Raw genomic sequence first — 25,160 nt, forward strand, 5'->3', positions numbered from 1 at the left:
CACTGCCCTCCTGAAGTATGGCACCAGTAGTTATACTGTAGTGTGCCTTTGAAATTGTGGGTGGTTCAAAGGGTTTCCTTTTGAACCACAGATGTCTCACCTAAATTTTAGTCCTGTCTGCCATGAGGCCCTGGAATGTAGATCTCAATCTTTAGTAGGCACATGATCTGGCTACCAGAGACCAAGCATCAAAGTCTCTCCCCAATATATCTCCCCAAGTTTTCAAATAGTAGAGGTCTGTCATTCCAGGTGCATGCCCACTGTTTATGGCTGTCTCTTGCGAATGCACAGATGTGCTTCCCCAGCCGCCAGTGTGGACTGGAGAGAAATGCGCACTTCCTAAAAGTTCAAGACAAATCCAACTTTACCACAAGGGAGGATTTTTCATTGTGAATGCAATGATAGCAAACATTATGAGGCTGCTCCACTGTAAGTCACCACTGCAGCTTAAAGTAATCTCGGCCATTCCCCCATGTTAACCTTTGGGCAGAGTACACCTCATAGGTGGTGACAACAGACATGGGCTTCTTCACTACCTTGGCAGGGAACACCAGTGTGTGCATGCCCTGCCTTTCACCTTCCACTTGCTCTACTCCCCCCCCAGGGCTATTCCGAGGGGTGCTCTAGTGTTAGTGACATTCACCATCAGCATTGGCCAATGATTTGGAATGCCAATCTGATCATAAGTGCAAATGAGCACACACTGGCCTGCAATGGCAGGCTTTAGACATGTTTGAAAGGTTATTCATGTGTTTGGCACAATCGATGCTGCAGCCCACTAGTAGCCAGTGCAGTTCCTCCCCTAGGTATGTGGTAAACCTTTTTACAGGGTTCTCACAGGCGCAGCACATACACCAATCAGGTATGTACCACTTTCTAGCATGGGTAGATTCCCAAGGCCATAAAAAGTGAATCCGCAAAAACCACAAGGAAAAAGTAAAACAGTTTACGGAACTACTACCTCCAGAGTATCAGGTCTAAAAGTGAACAACAAAAGTCACTAAATGAACCTCAGGTAGCTTGACACAAAAGCAGTCAGGTTTAATTTAGATTCAGAAAAGGGGGTGGTGATGGACACAGTATCTGAATTAAGCAGAACACTCCTACCCAGTCAACAGATCAGGGCTTGATCCATCACCGTTTTTTAACTCACTGCACCATCCCAGCTCAGAACCTGGCTACATGCAAATTAATCTGTCCCTGGCCCAGTGCATCAGGGGAACAGGGCAGACCAAACTACCAAGCCAATTCTTTTACTGGAAAGGAAACAAGCTTCCGGGGACCGGTTTCTGGCATTACGCCGTCTTCGGCCCAGCTTGCTTGAATCCTGATGGTGCAGTGAGCAAGGGACTCATGTCTGAGCATACCCTTCCACGCTTATGGTGGACAAAACGATTCAGAAAAGGGGGTGGTGATGGGACAGAGTATCTGAATTAGGCAGAACACTCCTACCCAGTCAACAGATCAGGGCTTGATCCATCACCGTTTTTTAGCTCACTGCACCATCCCAGCTCAGAACCTGGCTACATGCAAATTAGTCTGTCCCTGGCCCAGTGCATCATGGTAACAGGGCAGACCAAACTACCAAGCCAATTCTTTTACTGGAAAGGAAACAAGCTTCCGGGGACCGGTTTCTGGCATTACAGCCGTCTTCGGCCCGGCTTGCTTGAATCCTGATGGTGCAGTGAGCAAGGGACTCATGTCTGAGCATACCCTTCCACGCGTGTCCACCATAAGCATGGAAGGGTATGCTCAGATGATGCACTGGGCCAGGGACAGACTCATTTGCATGTAGCCAGGTTCTGAGCTGGGATGGTGCAGTAAGCTAAAAAACGGTGATGGATCAAGCCCTGATCTCTTGACTGGGCAGGAGTGTTCTGCCTAATTCAGATACTCTGTCCATCACCACCCCCTTTTCTGAATAGGTTTAATTTAGAGGCAATGTGAAAAGTATTTATGCGGCACTCAAACAGTAATACATTGAAGCTACAACGCAAGAAAAATCCCAGACCAATTCAGAAAACTATAGTAAAATGTAATAAATGAAAGGACACCAAAACATCAAAAATCCAATAAGTAGAACAAAACGTATGGATTTTTTTAAGTTCTAGGTGAAAATAATGCCAAAAAGCACAAACCTGAGCTCAGGGGTATTTGGTCGCACTGGATTTTGTTAAAGTCGCAAGTTTGGGCAAACTGTGATGGGGAGCAAGTTGAATACAGGGGCAAGGTTCATCCTGATAAAAAGTTTACATTCTATGAGCCCACGCAAGGAGCTTCAGCTGGAGCTTTGCATTGGCAGGGGCCAGAAGGAGATCATTGTCAGTGGGAGGAGCAGGTCATCACTGGAGCTTTGCATTGGTGGGAGACACAAGCTGTTGCTCTTTGGCGTGAAGAGCAGGTCACTATCAGAATTGTATGTTGGCAAGAGACATGGTTATTGCTGTCATTCAGAGGAACCAGCTCGCAGTCATGAAGAAGCCCCAAATCTCTGGATTTTCACCTGGAGTTACGTTTTGAGACAGGAGGAGTACACATTGATGCCAGCCTAGGGTCCTGGACCTGGGGGCACCTCATTGGGGTTCTAGACTCACTCCAGCGAGGCCAGCAAAAGGTTTCGGGCATGTCCAGTTGATGCTGGTCAGCAAGGCAGTTGCAGAGAAGGCCTATGAAAGCTTGATGTGTTCCTGTAGCTCAAACAGGAGGTCGGCCAGCTGACCCTTGGAGTCACTTCTGGCGGTCCTGGGTTCAAGGCAAACAGGTCCAATCTTCCTTCTTAAGGCAGCAGGCACTCCTTCTTCTGAATCTTCCACAGGTCTAGGAATATTCTCATGGGAGATTTTGACAAGGCCACATGTATACCCATTTCAAGGCCTTTGTATACCCCCAATCTGGTCAGTTCAACCCCATCCCCTGGGTTTGGCTCTAAATGTCTAAGGAAACAAAGGCATGTATGTCTAGTTGTGAACTGTTCTTCATATTTGCAGGCAGGCAGCCATAACAGTCAGGAAGGAGGTAGGCACATCCCTAAGGCTACCCTTTGAAGCTTAGGAAGGACCAAGTACAACCACCAGGATATTGTGCTCAGGAGAGAAATACCCTGCCCTACACCTAAGGCCATTTTGTTCCCACTATTGAACACCAATGTAAGAAATTGGGTTAATATTTGAGAGGGGTGAGAACCCCACTGAAGTATTAAGCACAATCCTTGTCAGAGTGAAGCACAAAAGTCACTACATAAACCCATGCTTAACCCTCCAGTAGCTTGGCACAAAAGCATTCAGGCTTAACCTAGAGGCACTGTGTGAAGTATTTATGTAGCAGTCAAATAGCAATAAATTGAACCCACAATGTTAGAAAAATCCCAAATCAATTAAAAAAAGAAAGTGCATTTTAATAATAAAACAACCAAAATCTAATAAATAGAACAGGAGATACGAATTGTTACATTTCTCAATTGAAATTGCACCCAAAAGCAGAAAGTTCCAATCACAGTTATCTGGATGCACTAGACAGGGTCAAAGTCAAAAGTTAGGGCTGACTGCGATGGAGCAGAGGTCAGAGTAAGGACCAGAGTTTGTTACGATGTAGAGATCACCTTATAACATGGTCCAGTTTCAATCAAAGCACTTATTAACAAGTTCATCAGAGATTGGGATGGAGGCTGGACCAAGAGAGGGACTCGACAGAGAGTCGGCTTCCAGTTGGCTGTGAGGTCATCATCATCGTGAAGAGCTGGTTGCTAATTTTATCTTTGCCTTGGCGAGCAGTTGTTGTCGATGTGTAGAGCTCCAGGTGGTAAAGTCTGGGAAGGTCATGTCAGCAGTCGGACACAGGTCCAGCGGTGGTCTCAGGGTATCCTGTTTTTTCACCTTTAGTCCAGTTCAAGCAGTTTTAGTGTTCGAGGAGTACACTGGCCAACGGGCCAGGACCTGGGGGCACCTCATGAATGTTCGGACTCACTCCAACGGAGGCCAGCAGCAGGGTTCAAGCAGATCCCGATTCTACTGATCATCTGAGCTGCTGCAGGGAAAGACCTATGGAAGCTTGTTGTATCCCGTAATAGCAAACAGGAGGTCAGCCAACAGACCCTTGAGTCATTTCTGGGTTCCTGGGCAGACCTTATTCAGAGTCTCCACACGTGCTGGAGTGTTCTGCTGAGAGGTCCTGAGTGTGCCACTTTTATACCCAGTTCCAGCCTGTGTGTGGGCGACACACCTTTGTCTAACCCTAAACTGGTTCTGGTCAGTCATTCCCTTGTCCCTGAGTTTGGCTGCAATCTGTCTTGGGGAACAAAGGGCAAGTAGGTCCAGATGTGGGCTGCACTTACCAGTGACAGGGCAGGCATCTTCCGAAGTCAGGTGCTTAACAAAAATTAATGTGTCCATCTGTAACGCAACTGGTGTTCATGTGAAGCGCTCTGATACTTTCGGGTCAAGTTCGCCTATATAGATTGTAAATGACAAAATGCCTTTTATTTATGAAAACAAAAATAAAAGGCATTGTTATTTGCAATGCGAATAGCTCAAACTCAAGTAAATGCGAGACCTATTGCATTACAAATGCTTGTTAGATTAGTTAGTAGAAACGCCCCCCATTCAGCCCGTGTGGCAAATTAATTAAATAAACAAGCGCAGCCACAAAAGTGAAAGCGGACCGCGCTGCAAATAAAAAAAGAAATAGTGCTTAACGACTGATGAAGGAGACCGTGTAACGCCACAAGTAAAAGATCCAAATCTCATGGGAGGTAAGAAATGGCGACAGGGTGGTAACAAGGAGGGACTAACAAGCCTCATTATCAATCGGAAGCCAGCATTTACCAAGTACAATTACACCAGTCAATCAAAAATATGGACAGAGAGAAGGCAAGGCTTCCACAGCATGCTCGACTACTGCATGCCTCGCAGAGCGAACAGCACATGCTCGCTGCCGCTAGGCTCGACCTAAAAAATTGGTAACTTACTCTTATCAGTAAGGAAGGAAGTGAGGGACATATTGAATGAATGGTGCAAGACAAGGGTGAATGAACCAGTGAGCTCTACTCCGTGCTTTTCCCAGTCCCTGCAAGAAAAATGTGAGACCTAATGCTCTTCATTAATACATATCATTTAAATCAGTACACCAATGCCATTCTACACTTTTATTAAGAAATATTAAGGAAACAGTAAAGCAGGAGTGTTCACTAGTTAGACTTAGCAGCACTCAGAATAAATTACACAAATCCTCTAGTCACTAAACCACATTTGTGATTCCAGAGATGGTATACTTGTGTTGCTGCATGTCTTTCGGGATGAGGTGTGTCTGCAGTTTTCCAGTAAATTATAAACAAATTGCTTAACAGAATGGAGGCTTCACGATATTTAGATTTTTGCTTTCTCATCTGAGGAGCACAATGTGAATTTCCGAAAACTGAGGGCTGTGATTTGATCATGACAAAAAAAGAGTGAAACATTTGTCAGTAGAGAAAAATGTGATACTTGATAGATTTACGTTTCTTTCAGTCTTGCTCACGAAGACCATGTTGTCATGACAGGTACTGAGAAACTGTTTATTTTGGTCAACTGGGGTCGAGATGTTCGCCAAGGAGAGTAAAATGTGTGAATTTACGCATAAGGTACTTACAGAACAAGAGGAACCCCTGGCACCCATTCCTCTTCCATAAGGCACATGGCAAAATATCCTGCAAATAAGTATCTCTAAAGAATGCATTAACCTAAAGTCCTCTGCCACTTTTGCAGCAAATTGTTGAACTGAAGGTTGTAGCTAAATCCACCACTATTTGGGCTATTGAGTTCATATGTCAGAATTTTCTACCACCAAACCCCACTCCTGCGTGCCCAAAGCAGTGCTCTTCACTCCCACACTGAGAAAAGAATTCAGAACAGGCTATTGCATGTCTTCTTGCATTTCTACATAGGAAACTAGAAACTCCTACTGCAATGGCCTTCTCCAGGTGTTTAGGTCTTGCCTAAAGACAGCTTTAACTGTTTTAACAGCCTTACATAATAAAAATCACAAATAAATAGTACATAGTACATACATATTAACATTCAAAAGGAACTTTGGGAAAGGATTGTTCATTCATTGGTCTATTCAAGTGTCCTTCACATCTTGCTTCCACCTACACTGGCAAATATTTGTGGGCTATGGGTCAGCCCACGTATGGCACTGGATGTCTAGCAATGCACTCTGACTGATCGCATGGGCACATTGATCTAAAAAAGGCTCTCCAGTACCAGAGCTCACGAGCCAATACCGTACTTTACCAAAGCATTTTCTTTTCATTCTTTAATTCTTTTTTTAGTCATACTTGTCTGATTAAACTGTGTATTAATAATACAGTAAATCAAAGCCACTAGTTGCATCCTTTGTTTCAATAGGAATCATAAGTTCTACGATATGCATAAAACTTTCAACAATTTTCTTTACCCCTTCTAAGTACACTGCCTTTTAGGAAGCAAAGTCACCACATTTTGTGGTATTAGCTCAAGACAAACAATAGAACAACATCTGTCCATGATTCCAGATGTATTGCATGTGACAATATCCTGTATCATGTTGCAGGCTGCGAGAAAGTGGATTACTAGTAGGGGTTGATGTTTCTCCACCACACGTAATAATGGCACTTTTTTGTTTGGGTCTGAAAGGATTTCAGCAATTTAAACCTTAGCTCACCCCCTGGTAGCCATGGCACTAAACAGGCAGGCTTAACTTAAGAAATAGTGGTAAAGCATTTAGAAGTACCAAAACAGTTACAAATAAAAAACAACATTTAAAAAATCCCACTCCAAATTATAAAAAATAAATAGGCATTATTAACAAGAACCAAATAAAACCAACGTGACTAAACTCCAATAAGAGGTAATAGAGATCTACATTTTTTAAGTCTTATATAAAAATAGCACTAACAGTCACTAAGTGTCAACCACAGGCCACTGGCTGAGCGAAAACAAGGCAAAGTCAAAGGTAAGGCTGACCACGGGTGAACACTGGTTGAATACAGCCACTGTGTTCGTCCAAGTCGAAGAGTTACATTGTTTTCTTAGAGACACTTCTATACATTGATGGGTTCATTGTCATGAAAGGCAGCAGGTTGAAGCCAAAGCAGGGCTTGAAAGAGATTGGTTGCAGGAGGATTGGGTCCTTAGGTGGTTGTTGATGAAGTCATCGAGGGTTAGTCTTCAACACCTCTCTGGAGCTCAGAATTCCTTCAGCAAAACATGGCTGTCAGATACAGCATATGTGGACCCTGGTAAAGAACATACAGGGAGCTGCAGGAAGTAAAATTCTACGAGTGATGCACCCTCTGCAGATTGCATGGCCTATAGGTCCTGGTCCTACATTGTTTCTCCTGAAGAAAAGTTGTCGAAAGTTTTAAGACCACACTTTTGGGGTTATGCAGGAAAAGAACACTCTGAGACCAGCAAAAGGTTCCAGAATCAAAGGAACAGCACTTGGTGGTCAGGGCTCACTCCATGGGTACCAACAGGGCCCAATGAAGATTCAGTACAAACCAATCAGGTAGGCTTTGCAGAAAGTAGACTACTGGTTGCTTGTGTGGCCCTGTCGCTTAACAGGAGCTCAGTCAACTGACCCTTGGTCTCCACTTCGTAGGCTTGGGTACAAGTGTGAGCAGGTCCAGCCCTAAGGTTTCTCCTCACAGGTCTCAACAGCAGGTGCAGTCCTTCTTCTGTCTTCCACATTTCCGCATTTAAGGCCTAGATTAGGGATGACTTAAAAAGGATGGTTTATGCTTGTCAAACGTTTTATTGTGGCAGGTTGAAATGGGAGTTTTAAAACCGCACCATCAGACTGCAATAGCAGGCCTGGAGACATGTTTTACCTTGTCACCTTTGAAATGGCACAAGAAGTACTGCAGTCCACCACTGACATGTAACCTGCAAGCCCTGGGTACACTGGGTTCAATATACTAGGGCATTATAGGTAAATGAATTGTGCCAATGGCAGATTTAGTCAAATTGACATGTTTAGGGGTCAGAGCACATGCACTGGACCTGGAGAGCAGGGGTGTAGTGTTCAGAGTCCCTAAACCAGTAATTAAACATAGCAAAAAATAAAAGAGGGGGATCAGGCAAAAAGGGGCGTTTTTCTACACAGGCAAGTTACATTTTTTGCACCACCCTCTGATTTTTTGGCACCTGTGTATCAACAATGCTATTCCATGATGCATTTCAGCTTGAGTTGCCATTTCTGAAAAACTGTGCAGCTTATTCATAAAACTGGTCTGTCCACGGCCTCCCTATCCTTGACCTCCTGTTTTTGACATGTCATTCCTTTAGTTCCCCCATTACATACCATAATCTTAACTGCCTTGAGATTGGGTCAAACTCACTCACACTCAATACAACCCTGATGCGACAGTTCTTCTCATCTTGCATCTATCGCAAAATATATCTGAGATTTTTCATTATTTATTATTTGTGAAAGAAACACATCTACATAACACTGTCCAGAGAACATATTGGAGCAAACTATGAGAGATCTAATCTAAGAAAAAGAAACTGCTATGCGGGTGTGGAAGTCGAACCACACTGGGGGTGTTCACAAAAAAGTGTTAATTAAGTATGATTTACTCTTGTAGTACTCCTAGCCCACACATGGCTTGCTCTTGGAATTCAGGAGTAAGCCAGGAGTATTCCAGGTGTAAGTTTCAGCAAAATCTGTGTGCATTGGGCCAATTGAGAAAACTTTACCATGTGCATGACGCCGTTAGGCAGATAAGATGTCTTTAGGTCTGGTTTAAGAAATCATCTGTTTGCAATGCATTGTTACTAACTCTTTAAAATATCATACAGTGGGCTTTGGCTACACCCAGATGAGTATTACTCTCTCACATTGCGGTATTGGCTGCTTGGATTTACCATTCAAGCTTCCAGGAGGTTCTTTGATTGACATGCATGAGGGACTATATACTTATGAAGAGTGTACTCAATCACCATTCCTTTTCTCACATTCAATTCTTTATTTCCTTTATGTAACCTATAAAGAAAGCAAATATTTTTACAACTTTTCCCTCAAAGCCGATAACACCATTTTTGGTGTGTTAATAGTTTTTGTGCAAACATCACATGTAAATCGCGTTTGTGAATGCCTGGGTTTTGATGTTTTGACAAATTAATGCCAGACCTATTGGTTTTGTTATGCTTGTTTTTAAAGTAAACACACACATTTGATGTTATCTTTATGAGGCTAAAGTACATTTTAATTTGAAAGTTTTTCAACAGACACAAGTCCCGTTTTATAGGAAGTTGGGTATCTGTTGCAGTAACCACCCCCACACACTTTTTGCCAGACTACTGATGCACTTTGACTTGATGTGCCCTGGGTCTCTGCCAATCAGGTTTCCAGGGCCTGAGTTCTTTCCCAAAAGTCTACCTTGTACTCCCAATTAGCACCTCTCTGACCACATGTTAGTCCCTTGAAAAAGGTACCATGGGTACCAAGGGCACTGTGGCCAGGGAAGGCCTCAAAGGGCTGCAGCACTTATTGAGCCATCCTTAGAAACCCTGTACCTTTACACACACACACTGCCATTGCAGCCTGCGTGTTTTGGTACAAAACACAGGGATGTGTGCCATGTCTACAACCCACTGCCCTGGCATAGGTCAACCATCCCTCTAGCTCGGTGCACTATACCAGTGGTGAGGGTACAGGTGCATGAACCCTATACCCCTACAATATCTAGACCAACTCTTAGATATTGTAAGTGCAATAATGCCATTAAGAGTATTTGGTGCTGGGAGTTTGTCATTACGAACTCCACAGTACCATAATGACTTTACTGAAAACTGTGAAGTTTGGTATTAAACTTCTTAGCACATTAAACCCACACTGATGCCAGTGTGGAATTTAATGATAATGCGCTCAGGGGGCATCTTATAGATGCCCCCTGAGAAACGACCAGCCTCTGGTGGGTTCCCTGACTGGTACACACCAGCCTGCCACCACGGAGACATGTTTTTGGACACCTGGGGTGGGAGCCTTCGCTCCCTGAGCCCAGAAACAAAGCCTTACTTGGGAAGAGGTGGTCACACCTTCCCCAGGCCAAGAAGAGATTCTATGGCAGGGGAGCTTCAAAGGCCTAGCCGCCTATGTAAACCCCCCCCTCCCCCCCCAGCCTATACTGCTATCAGGAGCAGGCTCCCTTCCTGTTTCCACTCTTTCTCAGCAGGAAGACAGGCAGAAAAATTAGCATAGCCCAGAAGGAGTGCCCACCTCTGCCAATCCCACCCTTTGAGAGTGCATCCCCGACCCGGGGGGGAACCCCGGTTCTAACCCCATAATACCAACTCCTACAAAGTTGGACTTACCTGCAAATCAATAACTCAATTTCCTCCCATAGGATTGCATTGACTGTTTTTCCTTGTAAAGTGTGGTGTTTGTTTTGTATGAGAACTTGAACAACTGCAAATAATTAAAAACTGCTTTACTTACATTTTCTCTAGGAAATGTCTCAGTGTGATGTCTAAGAGGGTGCCAGGCACCACCTGGGCTACCTGGTCTCACAAGTGCACAGCTTTGGGGATAAACACTACTCGCTAATCTGATTTATATTCAATTATTACAGTTAATCATTTGTTTTTGCAATATATATATTTCATTTAATCATCATTTTATATTTTCCAGAATATTTTAATTGATCATACAATCATATTGAATCTCAAAAATCATATTTAAACATGTGTTACAAAATGCAAAATATAAAGAACAAAATCTTGTTGTGCCAAAGCCTTCTTCATGGCCCAATTATCTGTAAAAAAAGAAACATATATAATAGCATTTGTGGTGTTTTGTTAAATAAATTAAATAGAAACGAAGTGCAGTTCTTCAGTGTAATTTATTCGCCTCATCCACCAACAGCCCAAGATCATAACTGACTCAGAATACAGTAACATTCATGTTCTAAGAATCATACAACATTCTTATTCCATGAAGTGTCCCCGAGAAGAGAAGCAAGAAACTTAAAGGAAAAGGTGCTTGTTAAAGGAGCACAACATTACACATCTCCCTTCTTTACAACAACTTATGACACAAAAATATGAGTTAACAGAAAACAAAAAGAATTAACGAATGAAGGAAAGAATGAACATTTTCTACACATAATCTTTCATATACATAGGAGCACTACGTAATCTCTGACTCCTCGCACGATAATTAGGTGAAAAGTTGGAACAGGATGGAGCAGGATTAATAGTACCAAGAAGATCAGAGTCAGAATCACAGACAGTATGAGCAATGTCTTTTGACTTAACAACCACCACCCGACTTTTGTTCCAAATCCTCCCATCTTGTGTTTTGATTGCATTACCAAAAACTTTAATGACAGGTCTGACATTATTGTATTTTGACCAAGACCTTCTCCCTACAGGTGCCTTTATTGTTACTAGGTCACCCACCTTTACATCATGAAACTTAACACATTTAACCTTGTCAAAGTAAGTCTTTCTACAAGCTTGCTTTTCTATCTCTCTCTCTCTCCAAGCACCAACACGATTGTCAACAAACCCTTTTTTCAGATTCATCCATCCTGGACACCACATTGTATTTGGAACTCTACCCTTGAATAGTTCAAATAAGGATTTTCCAGTGGTCAAGTGAGGGGAGCAACGATATGCATCAATTCTTTCCTTTAAAGCTTCTTTCCAATTTAAACCGCTAGCTCTAGCTAACTGAATACATTCCTTTATCGTACGGTTGACCCTCTCAACAGCACCATTGGTTTCCGGATGGTATAAAGATGAACGTTTATGTACTATGCCACATTTGCTAAGGGAAGCATCAAACGTGGTAGAACAAAATTGTGGACCATTATCGATAGTATGCTATTTGGAAAACTCTCCCTCATAAATACATCAGATAAAAATTTGATAATAGAACTTGAGGTTATGTCATTGACAGCACAAACAACTTCCTCAACCTTTGATTCAGTTTTCTTCTCTGGTTCAACCAACTTCTCTTTTTCTCCTTTTAATTCATCCACACATTTCATCATGTGCTCTACTTGTTTTGCAATTACAAGTACTTCTTCCAAAGGCGGTTCATCTTTCAGCCATAGTTCCTTACGAATACTGTCATGAGCACATTTCAATACAAATTGATCTCTTATTCTTTCCTCCAACGTTTGACCAAACTTACATGAAGAAGCCAATTTTCTTAGAGCAGATACATAGTCTTCAACAGACTCATCCCTTTTTTGACCTCTTAGTCCAAAATGGTATCTTTCCATTATTGTGCTCAACCTTGGGAGGTAATGACGATCTAACTGTTCTATGGCTATTTCATACTCATTTAAGTTCCTCTGTTCCGCTGCTGTTAGTTCTGGTAGATGTTCTAGTACATCTTGACCTTCTCCTCCTAGGCAGTGCAATAATAATGAGTGTTTTCTTTCTGCACTTAAATTTGTGCCACATACTCTTGCATAATTTGCAAAGATTTTCTTCCATTTCTGCTATTTTACGTTTGGTTCACCAGGACTTATCAAAAAAAACGCAGGCTGGGTTACATTTTGCATTTTCCTCTCTCCTTTTTTTTTAAAAATAAAAATAAAAATAAAAATATACTAATCTTTAAATTATAATGCAGACTGTGTTCCTTAAATTGGGTCTCCTTCAAAGATTCCTCTTTAATATGTGATTTTATTTGTATCCAATATCAGTCTTTTAATATATATTGTCATGTACAAATAACTTCTTAGACTCAGTACTGCTTTATTTTCTCCTCTTTTTTTTTTATTAGGAATAAAGACCAAGTGGAACAGAGCTATTATTCCTATTGTGGGTTTCTATAATCAATGTTCTTTTCTGGAATTGTAATGTAGAACGTTTAAATAATGCTTCTCTCTGTTTCTTTATGTAAGGCTTTATTCCTTTGTTGAAGAGAACGTTTAAATAATGTTTCTCTCTGTTTCTTTAAGTAAGGCTTTATTCCTTTGTTGAAGAGAACGTTTAAGTAGTACACGTTCTTCTCCCAAACAATCCTGCCAGTGAAACGCAGAGGACGCAGATGAATCGGGGCGTCCTACGTCACTGGAACGCACGTGTGCGCAAAGCGTCACTGAAACGCAGTAAGGCTTTTGCTGAAACGCACTGCGTATAAGGTCGCGCACTTTCACGCGAGCAGCGCGAGCAAGCTTAAACTGTAGAGTTAACGCGAGGCGCGTTATTTCTCCTTTTTTTTTTAATTCAAAATTCCCCCTTATGACTAAATATCCTCCCGCTGTACTCCTCACCGGACCGTTGAGTCGATGAAGATCTTCTTGAATCACTTAATCTGCCGCTGGGAAGACAACGCTTCCTTCTCATGTAAATCAGCCGCTGGGGAGGAAAATCGATTCTTGCAGGGCTGTGTGTTGAGGCGTCATCGAGGTAGGATCGTCGCCAATATTAATTTGGTGTTTTGTTAAATAAATTAAATAGAAACAAAGTGCAGTTCTTCAGTGTAATTTATTCACCTCATCCACCAACAGCCCAAGATCATAACTGACTCAGAATACAGTAACATTCATGTTCTAAGAACCATACAACATTCTTATTCCATGAAGTGTCCCCGAGAAGAGAAGCAAGAAACTTAAAGGAAAAGGTGCTTGTTAAAGGAGCACAACATTACACATTTTTCTCGCATTCAGTGGTACTAATGTACAATAATAGTAAAAAGTATAATTTACTGAATTATTTAATTTACAACTGAATGTATAACTTTAAATGCATATCCAGGAATGATTCCTGAATTTACTTTGGGTTTACTTCACATACATCGCTAAGTGAAAACCATAGACTCTATGTTGACTCCTATCTCATGTCCTACTGAAAACGCCACAAGGTTGTGATATCAAGACTAATTCATGAATCAGACCCATAACGATTAACAAATGAACTTACTTGTGAAAAAAGAAGAAAAAGGAGTGCCAATACTCAGATATAATGATAGTAGATTCCTAAAAAATAAGCCTACCTTGACTGTCATAGTTCCCTAATAGCATTCTATATACGACAATACCAAAGTGATTTACGTTACTACCCGTAACTTATCTCAATTTAGAGCTTCCCATCTTGTAAGTCTTAAAAGCCAGACATCACCTTCCCGCTCAGAACTGTGTGAAAGAATGGAATACCATTACTCAGCTATTGTGTAAACTAACTCAGCGAGCAGCTTCAGATTTTCCTTACCAATAAACAGTGGATCTTCCGAGTTATCTGACATCTATTTCACTGCTCGAAACTCTGCTTTGCTACCTACAACATGAAAATGTCACGTTGAGTGGTTCTATACCCCTACGTTAGCTGCTCGTCAATCTAGAGTCTCGTAGTACTTCTTACCGCGATTGTATCGACTGAGATTTGAAAATCCGCCTGCTGCCGGTCCCGAAGCTGGTGTGTTCAGTGTCTCTCTGCACTCTACTTCCGGATTTACGTATTCACATTCACTTGCGAGATTATTGAAAAACCGTTGGCGCCATCTTAGAGTGGGTGCTAAATGTATACTCTAATTACGAGTTTTTTACAAACAACATGAAGTCTGCATTGGAGGCCTATGTCTACCGTATTTTTAGAATGCATGAGAATTGTTTAAACAATAATTCCTCTGCCAGTATAAATCCCAAGAATACTAAAAGTTGACTCTCCACACTTCACGCCAAGTTTTCATGACTATCATAGTTCATTCCAGTGCAACCCAAATCAAAGTGAATTCTCAAAATAAACGACAATACGAGCAATGTGCCATAAATAACCATCTATACTTCATGAAATCATGCTGAAGTTCTTCCTGGGTGACTTGTAGTGCATCGTGATAGTGATGATTTAAAAATAACAACAGACCTATCATGCCTGTTATACATGGTCTATGCTTTTTCATGACGTACATCTTGATATTAGTGGTTCTAAAAGTTCTCTGTAGAGCTTAAATCTAACCCCTTATTCTTATACGTGGCTTGTTTTTTTTTTACATACCATCACAATTATGACTACATGTTTAGTGAAACACTAAGAATTGTATTTTGAAGTTTTTTTGACATAACACACTTATATCTTAATATTTAATAAACAGTGAAGCATGTTCTGTTATGAACGTCTTCATTTTTTTATCAGTTTTACCGACATATAATAAACCGCAAGGACATTTGATTGAATAGACTACTTGAGTTGAATCACAGTCAAAAACCTGTTTGATTTTAATGTGTTCCCCTGTTCGCGGATGTAATAATGTATCTCCAACTATAGCATTGTTGCAGTGAATGAAATTTCCTCATTTCGTTGTTCCCGGTTTGGTCACTGTAATGTTAGTTTTTTGGTTGGATAAGATTTCTTTCAAGTTTCGGGCTCTTGTAAAAGCAAACAATGGTTTATCTTTGAATATACCATTGCAGTCAGATTCTTCCTTGAGGAGTTCCCAACGCTTATGAATAATATGTTTTCCTTCAGTCTATACACTGGAGTATTTCGATACAAATACTGTTTTATCAGTTGTCTGCTTGGTGCGTTTTAATAGAAGATTATATCTTGCTCGTGCTCTAGCTCTTTTTAATTGAGCTACCAGTAGTGCTTCTGGATATCCTCTGGCTAAATAGTTTTCTTTCTGAGTTGTAATTGTGGATTCTGAGGAATTGTGAATGTGGAAGGTTTCTAATAAATTATGGTGAATGGAAGCTTTGAAATTGAAGTGCATTGTTTCGATCGGAGTCTTTTTTGTACACTTTAGTGACAATTGTATTGGATTCTATTTCAAGCAATATGTCTAAAAAGGCTATTCCACTCTTCTTGGTGTTGTAAGTGAATTGTATTCTGGGATCCCTGGAGTTCAAGTTTGTTATATTTTCTATCAAAGCTTCTTCTGTGTTCTTCCATATTAAAAAAATGTCATCAATAAACCATCTAAAGAATATCAAACCTTCCTCCCATGCCTCGTTGTTGAAGATGTGATCTGATTCAAATTTTGCCACAAATGTATTGGTGTAAGTTGGGGCTCCGGGAAAGCCCATCGAAGTTCCATTGAGCTGCAAATAGAATGTGTTATGCAATTCAAAATAGCTGTTATGTAGACAAAATTCTAATAGCTCAATCACAAAGCAGTTTCGATTGTCAGAACTTGATTGTCTTAGTAATGCCCATTCAGTAGCTTCAATGCCTTGTGCGTGCGGTATCGAGGTATATAGTGCAACCACGTAAATGGTGCAAAGATACCACTCTTCACTTACATCTTCTTTCTGTAGCTGAAAGCTTTGCAGAAAACCATTGCTGTCCTCTATGTATGTCTCCCAATTCTTTACAAAAGGTTGCAGGTGTGCATCTATGAATCGTCCTGGGGTTTCAAAAATTGACCTACATCCAGAAACTATGGGTCTACATTGGGGATCATTCTTGCTTTTGTGAACGTTCGGCAGCATATATAGTTTAGGTTGTCTGGGGAATCGTGTCATTAAATATCATTTAATGGTTTCATCAATACGGAATAAGTCAACTGCTTTTGTGAGGATGGTTTCTAAAAATTGACTAATTTCTGCCATGGGATCAGTCTGCAGTTTAGCGTATATGTTGGTGTCATTTACATGAGCATTGACTTTTGCCTCATAGAAACTTGAATCCATCATCACAAGTCCCCCTCCCTTGTGAGCTCTTTGAAAAGTAATCAATTTATTGTTGGCTAGACTCTTTAATGGACTGTGTTCTGCACGACTGAGGGCTTCTCTGTGTTGCTTGCTTACAAATAGTTGATTTTATCCAGATCTTCCTTCACTACAATTTCAAATGTGTTAAGTGTCTTATGTGATATGGGAGCCATAAATGTACTCGTCGGGTTGAACATAGATTCTGTTGTTTCTTTTGTAGATGGTGCTATGTTGGTAAAAAAAGTTATTTAATCGAAGTACACACATGGATTTAAAAAACGCCACTTTATTTTCAAGTTTAGTACTAGTGTAAGTCGGAACAAAAGATGTCCCCTTGTTTAAAATCCTTTCTTGCGTAGTAGTGAGGCTCATAGATGAAATATTGATTATAAGACTTTGTTTTGACTCCTTAGGCCTGTTTTTACTTTTTGTTTTTCCTCACTGGAACTTTTTTACATTTATTTTTCTTGAGTTATGTCCGGTGTTTGCCCAACTTCTCCTACCTGTTCTTAAAAAGAGACCGATGCTGAGCTCCCTGAAGCAGTTTCTGTATTTTCTCTATCGCTTATTCCACTGTCAGAAAAAAACTGATTTTATTGGTGCTCTCCGGGTATCGATGTCCCTATAAGAAGCCACACTCTCTTCTGATGGCCCTGTGTGGGTTCTCCGTGTAAACCGCTTCTGGGCATATCCTTCTGCCCATGTATAGGCCTCATTTAGCTTATAATCAATAGTGTCTCGCTTAAACGTCCTAAGCATTATTCCCTGCAGTTCTTTCCCATACTTGTCCAATCTAATGTTCATGTATTCTAGGAATTATTTCCAGGCGTCTTCCTCCATTCTTTGCGACATATCTCTCTCGATATTGTAGATTTCTTCCTCTAGATCCTTTATGGTTTTTGATAATTCTTCAATGAGAAGTAAAATTAAATCTAGCAAACATTTATTTAAAATCGCATACCATTTCTCCATAAAAATCTGGTTATGCTGTAGTCTGAATAGCATGGGTTTTATTGCCTCGGGGGATCCTTTTAACTTTGTGATATTGGATCAAAGTTGCCGCATGGAGGCGTTGGTTTAATTCTCTTCTGGTAAGAAATTCCAGCTGTTTTAGTTGTTGTGTACGTCAAATCCTTCAGTATCTTGAATTAGATTGTAGATTTTATTTGCTTCCTCAGAGGTATACGCCTTGGTTTTTACTCTGTTGTCTATAATATTAGCTATTGATTCGAAAGACATTTTTGTTTGTTGGGTGCAGCAATCTAATGATAGGCAGAAAATCTTCAAGAATGAAAGTGTAGATTGTGCACACCTTTATTTTGAATTCTGTTCCAATTATTATTCTTGTTTTAAACTGTATTGTGTGCACTTGTGACCTATGTCTTCCTGTACATATATATCAAAACACCAAGAGGGGGCCAGGTACCAACTGGGCTACCTGGTCTCACAAGTGCACAGCTTTAGGGATAAAGACCACTCGCTAATCACCCAGGAAGAACTTCAGCATGATTTCATGAAGTATAGATGGTTATTTATGGCACATTGCTCGTATTGTTGTTTATTTTGAGAATTCACTTTGAATTGGGTTGCACTAGAATGAACTATGATGGTCAAAAAAAAGTTGCCGTGAAGTGCAGAGATTCAACTTTAAGTATTCCCGGAATTTATACTGGCAGAGGAATTATCCTTAAAACAATGCTCATGCTTTCTAAAAGCACGGTAGACATAGGCCTCCAAAACAGACTTCACGTTGTTTGTAAAAAACTCGTAATTAGAGTATACATTTTAAATTGTTAGCATTCATCCAAATCTGAACTTTCTCTAAGCATTTCTTCAGATTTCCTTTTTTATTTTGATCTTTATCCTCAAAGATGGCTATAATCTGTGTATTATCTCCATATAGGTAGAATTTGAGCTCAAAAGAGTCAATCATCTGGGCTAGTGAGATTAGGTAAAGGATATGCAGTTGTAATGACAGAACTGAGTCTTTCAACACTCCACATGCACTATATCTTCGTGACCAATCAGGTGACGTTGATTTAACTTGACATGTGCAACGTGGTAGAAAATCTGGAAACTGTTTTAATACTGTAGATTGTATCCCAATATTCTCAAGGATGGTACTATAAGGTTTTTTACCGGGCTTTTCTTTTGACAATGCAAGATAATTCTTTTGTTGCATTGATCTGTGTTCTTAGCCCTGCAACAAACGCTTTCTAACAGTCACCTGACCCTAAGATGGCGGCCAAAGTGAGTAGTAGGCACTCTTACAACAAATCAGCTGCAATACCGACTGCGATGACACACTAGGATCTGCCAGCAAGTAAGGTCACCCTGCTGTACGTTTTCTTTAACTCAATCTAGATGAATGCAGCAGTTCCCTTCACACACCGAGCAGCCATTGCCTGACTCTAAGATATCGGCTCTTATTCTAGTTTGTGTTACAATAGTTCGTTGACCCCTCACGCCGACCTAACATCCCCTTGCGCATGCAGCTCTCACTATTGCTCCACTGCTACCAAGGGAAACCCACCCAATTCCACCATCCCTGATTGGATCAAGCTTTTGCAATTTTCGAGACAACACAATAGTGACTGCTTATCCGGTTCCTGGAAGCATTGCCAGAGAGTGCACAACAACCCACCAGCAAGGCTCTAGAACTGATCTGCTTACCACTCCTTTCCCCCATTCCCTCCATTCCTTTTTTGGGGACTTGTTCTTCTGTGTTTGACTATGCAACTACCACTGCTGATCTGCCAGATCTGACCAACTTCCCAGCCCCCTTCCCCCCTTCCCTCTTTCCTCTCCTGTGGACTTGTTTCTCCTGTATTGGACTTTTGCATCTCTAACTAATGTAACCATGTGCCCTTTACCAAAGCACTCCTTCTCCCTTTGTTGGAGAGGTGTTAGACCTGCCATCTTTGGCGTGGTTTCCCCTGACTTTTTGCCTCTACCTACGGTATTTTTGACGCTGTGCTGGATTTTGTTTTTGCTGGTTTAGATGCTTTGGGTACTTTGCCACTGCTGATCAGTGTCAAAGTGCAAGTGCTCCCTGAGTAAATTGTTATTGTAATCGCTTATCCATGAGTGGCATATTTGTATTACCAAGAAGTCCCTAGTAAAGTGCACTGAGTGTGCCAGAGCTGGTGATGCAAATGCTATTAGTGGGCCTGCACCACTGATTGTGCCACCCACATGAGTAGCCCTAAAATGGTATCTCAGGCCTGCCACTGCAGTGCCTGTATGAAGTCTGTGGACTGCTATGTAAACCTGGCCAGTGCCCCCACTGACCAGGCCTAACCCTTCCCTTTCTGTACACATTGGACACCCCTATGGAAGGTCCAAGGTACCCCGATGGGCATGGTGCAGTGTATGTGAAAGATAGAGCATGTACTAGTGTGGGTGACATGCTCTGGCAGTGAATTACAGCCATTTTCGTTTTTCACTATTGTCAGGCTATTTTGCCCATAGGCTATAATGGGGAATGCTGTGTACAGTGGTTACCTGCATATCTTCCCATAGGAGCAAGAAAGGACATAAAAGTCTGGTATCCCTGAAGTCAGAATTTAATAACACATCCTTTAGGAAAGATGTTTTTTAAATCCAGTGTTTGAAAGCAGCACTTTTAGAAGGTGTCTGTTTTCTTGTCTGACCTTTCTGTGTGCCTTGGCCTGTTTGTGAATTGACTGTCTGGTTTTTGAGTGACAGGGGCTGGGTGGCTCCCAGAGGCTGAGTGGGCCATCCCTGGGCTGAATAGCTCCAGCTGCATCTAGAGTGGTGGGAAGGGATATTACCTGGGACTGAATAGGGCTGTGCCTGCCTTCCACAATGCTGGCCCCACCCCCTGCTGGGCACCTGACGACCTTGCCCCTCTCTCTGAAAGGAAAGGAGAAGCCAGGACAACAAAGTGCTCAAGGAACACCCAAAACTGGTTCAGACCTGCACAAAGGGAACAATAAAGTTTTGGGTTATAAGTACAGGACCCCAGACTACAGAAAATTAGATCATCCTGGAATCAAGAAGGAACCTCTGCTGAGGAGAAAGCTGGAAGACTGAAGAGGAAGGACTGTCCCGCTGTGTACTTGTGGGCTGACCTGCAGTTGCACTGCTGCCAAGGAGAGGGGAAGGACTTTGCTCTGTGCTGTGTCCCCTTGCCTGAAGAGATCTCCAAAGGCCTGAGTAGAGCTGGCTCCCACTTAAGAATTCCCAGGAACAAAAGGACTTCACCCCCAGATTCCCACTGAACTCTACTGAGAGAGTTCTGTCCTTCCTAGAGTGCTTGTCCCAGTTGTGGTGCCTCTGGAAGTTGTACCTGTTGTTGTACCTGTTGTTTGGGAAGCTGGACAAGGAGAAACTAAGACAATCTGCAAATTTTCACGCATCGCTCGCTTGCGGAACGCATCCCCGACAGTGTGAGGAAATTCCTGCTGCCGCGAAAATCGAGATCGTTGCAGCACCTGTTGCCGCTGCAAGAACTGACGCATCCTTCGCTTGCAGAAAGCATCGCTCCGGTGCGGGAAGATTACCATCGCTGCGCGATCAACGCAGAGCCTGTCGTCACTGGGTGAAATCGCCGCACAACTTGCTTGCGGACCGCATCACGTCGCTGCGAGTATTGTCGCAGATCCATTGCATCGAGGGGCCACGAGAGGAGAAGATCGATGCTGCGCTGTGCATCGCCCCCGCACCTGAGATCATCGCCATCCCGAAGATCGTCGCATATTGCCTACGGAACCTGCGCACCGGAATCCATACACGGTATCGCTTACCTCCTCATACAGACCGGATTTGTCACAACATGCCAGCTGTGTCCAGTGGGGCTGTTGCATCACCTCCCCAGGGTCTCAGGAGTGATGCATTGCTTGTTTTTCAACGCTGCAGCTTTCACTTGGAACTTTTGTCACATCTAAAAGTACTTTGGGCTAAACGTGAAGTAACTGTGGATTATTTTAACGCAAACCTCGAACTCTTTTAAAATCATATTCTTGAACTATGTATGTTGGATTTTTGTCATTTTGGTCTTGTGTAGTTTAGATAAAGATACTTTATTTTTCAAAACTGGTGTGGAGTCCATTTGTGGTGTTTTCACTGTGTTACTGTGAGTGTTGGTACTAATACTTTACACGTTGCCTTTGATAAGCTTGTCTGCTTGTTCCAAACTGTCAATGGGGTGAGCAGGAGTTATCTAAAGAGTGTATCCCCCTCACCCTGACTAGAAGCAAGGGTCCCTATTTGGACATTGGTACCTATCTCTGCCAACTAGAGACCCCCAGATCTAACAGGAGGGAACCAGCATTTATACCCTGGAGTCTCAGAGACCCCTCTGAGAGAGTCCACAGCATCAAGGGAGCCACACACAGTGGAGGTGTGGGAATGGCACCCCTTGCCAAAGCACTCTCTATCCCGTTGTTGGAGAGGAATCCAGTTTGTATGCCCTGGAGTCTCAGAGACCCCTCTGAGAGAGTCCACCACATAAAGGGAGCCACAGACAGCGGAGGTGTGGGGTTGACATCATTTCTTCTGGGATCACAGCACACCGGACGTTGGACACTGTTGTTCCTCGTCTCCCAGTTGTGTTTCTTTCACACTCCCCCACCTCTTTCCCTCTTTCATTCTTTGTCTACCTCCCCATCTCCTATCCCCTCTCACCTGAATCTCTCCCCTTACTTGCTTTTTCCCTTACATATGTTTTCAACGTCTGTAACTACACTCCAGCGCATGTTGTAACTATGCTCTGAAACTGAGCAACTTGTAACTATGTAATTTGTAACTATGCTCTGAAACAATCCTCATCCTCATGTAAAGCGCTCTGATACCTCGGGTCTAGCCAGCGCTATATAAAACTTTTCAAATAAACAAACATGGTACGTAGTTATCAAAAGTATCCAAAGTAGATTTTAAATCCAGCAGTTATAAAGCTGTTTGTGTGTCCATATCTGCCATCAACCTTAGTTCATCTAAGATTTAAGCTGTTGATATAGAATAGTTTGTGGTGTCATTCTTGTTCATGATGTTAAAATATAATAATGGTTGCCACGTCAAATGTTATTTCATTGTGACATATATAGATTTCTTAATATCATTTCCTCAGGTCTATTTTGGAAGATGGCTCATAGAAGGTAGTCCCTATGTTGTGTTGTTTGACATTGCTTCTGCGGCCTGGAATCTGGATCGCTGGAAAGGAGAATTCTGGGATGTGTGCCAGATCGGAATACCATATCATGACAGGGAAGCAAACGATGCGCTTATATTTGGATCGTTGACATCCTGGTTCTTAAAAGAGGTACATCCCTTAGTATAGTTCATGCATGTAGCATTATTTTATTGAAATATATCAATGTTTGTGTTTATTCTTCCTCATCCCCACTGAAACCCATGGGATGCTGTCTTAAGTTAACCAATCAAAATACTTCAAATGTGGATATTAACTACTATTAAGTGCTAGTGGACTATGGCCCTAATTATTAGGGCTGTGCGAAAAGTGTCTCACGTTCTTTTCTGTAATTATGCAAACTTTTGGAAAAAATAGGTACAATTAAGTGAATCTGTCATTTAGTGCAACATGCTTTGAGTACACATTTCGCACAAAAAACTGGTGATGTATAACAGGGACAACTGTCCTGTGTCTTCATGTCTGTCTTTGAAATTGGTGAGTACAGATTCTAGCAGCCTTACTGCTCGCATGAAGCCATGCTTGTTACTCTGCAGTGTTGGCCATTTTCTCTTTCTTTGACTTCATATTGATTGACTAAGAGGAGAGGATATAGCCTTAGGGCTAGAGCTGTCAAACACGAAGCTGGGGAACCGGGTTCGAGTCTCGGCAATGACGCTCAACATCCTATGATTCTCAGCAAATCACTTAATCTCCCTGAGCCTAAAAAAAAAAAATGAATGTATTCTCATGTAATGAAACTGGTGCTCATTGAAAGTGCTCTGATACCCGATATCTTGGGAATAGTTTGTGCTATATAAAACTCTAAAAAACAAAATTTAGTTATGAGCTGTGGGGAGAAAACTTTTTACGAAACCACGTCCGCCAAGCATCAAACGTCAGCAAAGGCAAACCCGTTTGCGGTTGGACCACGTGAACCAGTGGGGAATCGTGACCAATTAGACATGATTAGGGTTTCCATTTTCATTTTCTATTTTTGGCAAATGGTGGGGCTTTTCCTGTGTTTTCAAGTGATTTCAATACCTTATAAAAACAGTGGTTATCAGTGGATACCCATTTTCATGCCATTAAAAACAACAGAAATTGTGTTTTTCTGGTGTTTATGGAACGTTTTGCTTTTATCATTGCTTGCTTTTTGCACTGTGCATGTATATAGACAGTGTGCGTACAGGGTATATGAGATCCAAATACATTTTTACAGATCAAATTTATTGTAGTATACCATACAATACTTCTTTAGAGAGTCTTTGGACATGCGCCCCCGCTCGTTCTTTCCCATGTAAATGTTTATCTGTAAAAAGGCTCTCCCAATATTGCATTTGAGACGGGCAAGCCAAAACAGCCTATACACAATTTGCTAGTTCTGTCCTCTGAATTAGCTTTCCATGCCAATACTGGTGCACCTGAAAATTGCGATTCTCTGGGACAGGTTGTGCAACATATGCGTTGGACTGGGTGCATATGCCCTCAGTTATTGAAGCGGTCGAAAATGAAGCAGTACTTTTTAAAGCCTAGAGAATATTCCCCTTTACGAAAGGGATCTAGAACTTGTGCAGAGAAACTTAGTGAGGCTTCATTGAATTCAGATGTGGCAAGAATTCTAACATGGAACATGTTGCAGTGCCAAAGTCACTAAAAGTGTTGCCCAGCCTACTCTCAAAAAGATGTTTCACTTCTGCACCAATTACACTGAGCACTTGGTAGATAAGGGTGTTTTCAGACTCTAGTTTTTTGATTATGATTATGTCACATAAGCAGTTATGTTTTCCTGTAAAAATCTAAGAATATAGTAGAGTGTACTTTTTTCACATCAATATGCGACCGAAGATCCTCACATTTACTGACTTTGACATCATCACTAAGCAAACATCTGTAAACGATTGCCACATGGATAATATAGCATTCCTAGCCTCTACGGCTGAGAACCACTGTTTAAATGACACAGTTGGGATGACTCTTTCTTTGATACACACAAAGCACAAAATGAGTAATATTTAATTTTAGTTCCCGTGCATAATGAAACAGTGCACCAGAATAGACTCCAAATTCAATAGCATTCTTCAATAACTCTGAAGATTGTAGAGATGCTTTCAGCATTCCATCTAGCAAGGATCTCTTACAGGGAAGCACTTCAGCTCAGGTTTCGACTTTGCCGGGTTATCACATAATTTGTTCATATACGTAGCGGAATTACTGTAAATACAAACAATATTACTCTAATCTTTGTTGAACTTGGTAAGACCTTTTTGCAGCAGCATTCCGAGAGACACTTTTCCATGTTTTCCAAACATCTGGTGTCGTGTTTTCACCACTATCCCAGATGCTTGGTAGCAGCGCTCTTTTCAAATATTCCTGTCACTACAC

The 25,160-nt window shown here is 41.7% G+C and overlaps 1 protein-coding gene across 3 annotated transcripts in view; it reads left to right on the forward strand.

Moving 5' to 3' along the window:
* Nucleotides 1-25,160, forward strand: part of GYS2 (glycogen synthase 2) — a 610,704-nt gene that overhangs the window by 96,606 nt on the left and 488,938 nt on the right. For all 3 annotated transcript variants that reach the window (XM_086920470.1, XM_086920476.1, XM_086920482.1), the window contains exon 3: nt 22,716-22,907. In XM_086920470.1, coding sequence (XP_086776596.1) covers nt 22,716-22,907 — 192 coding nt within the window. The remainder of the gene's footprint in view (nt 1-22,715; nt 22,908-25,160) is intronic.

This window comes from Lissotriton vulgaris, chromosome 1_1 (genome assembly GCF_964263255.1).
Source record: "Lissotriton vulgaris chromosome 1_1, aLisVul1.2, whole genome shotgun sequence".
Taxonomy (NCBI): domain Eukaryota; kingdom Metazoa; phylum Chordata; class Amphibia; order Caudata; family Salamandridae; genus Lissotriton; species Lissotriton vulgaris.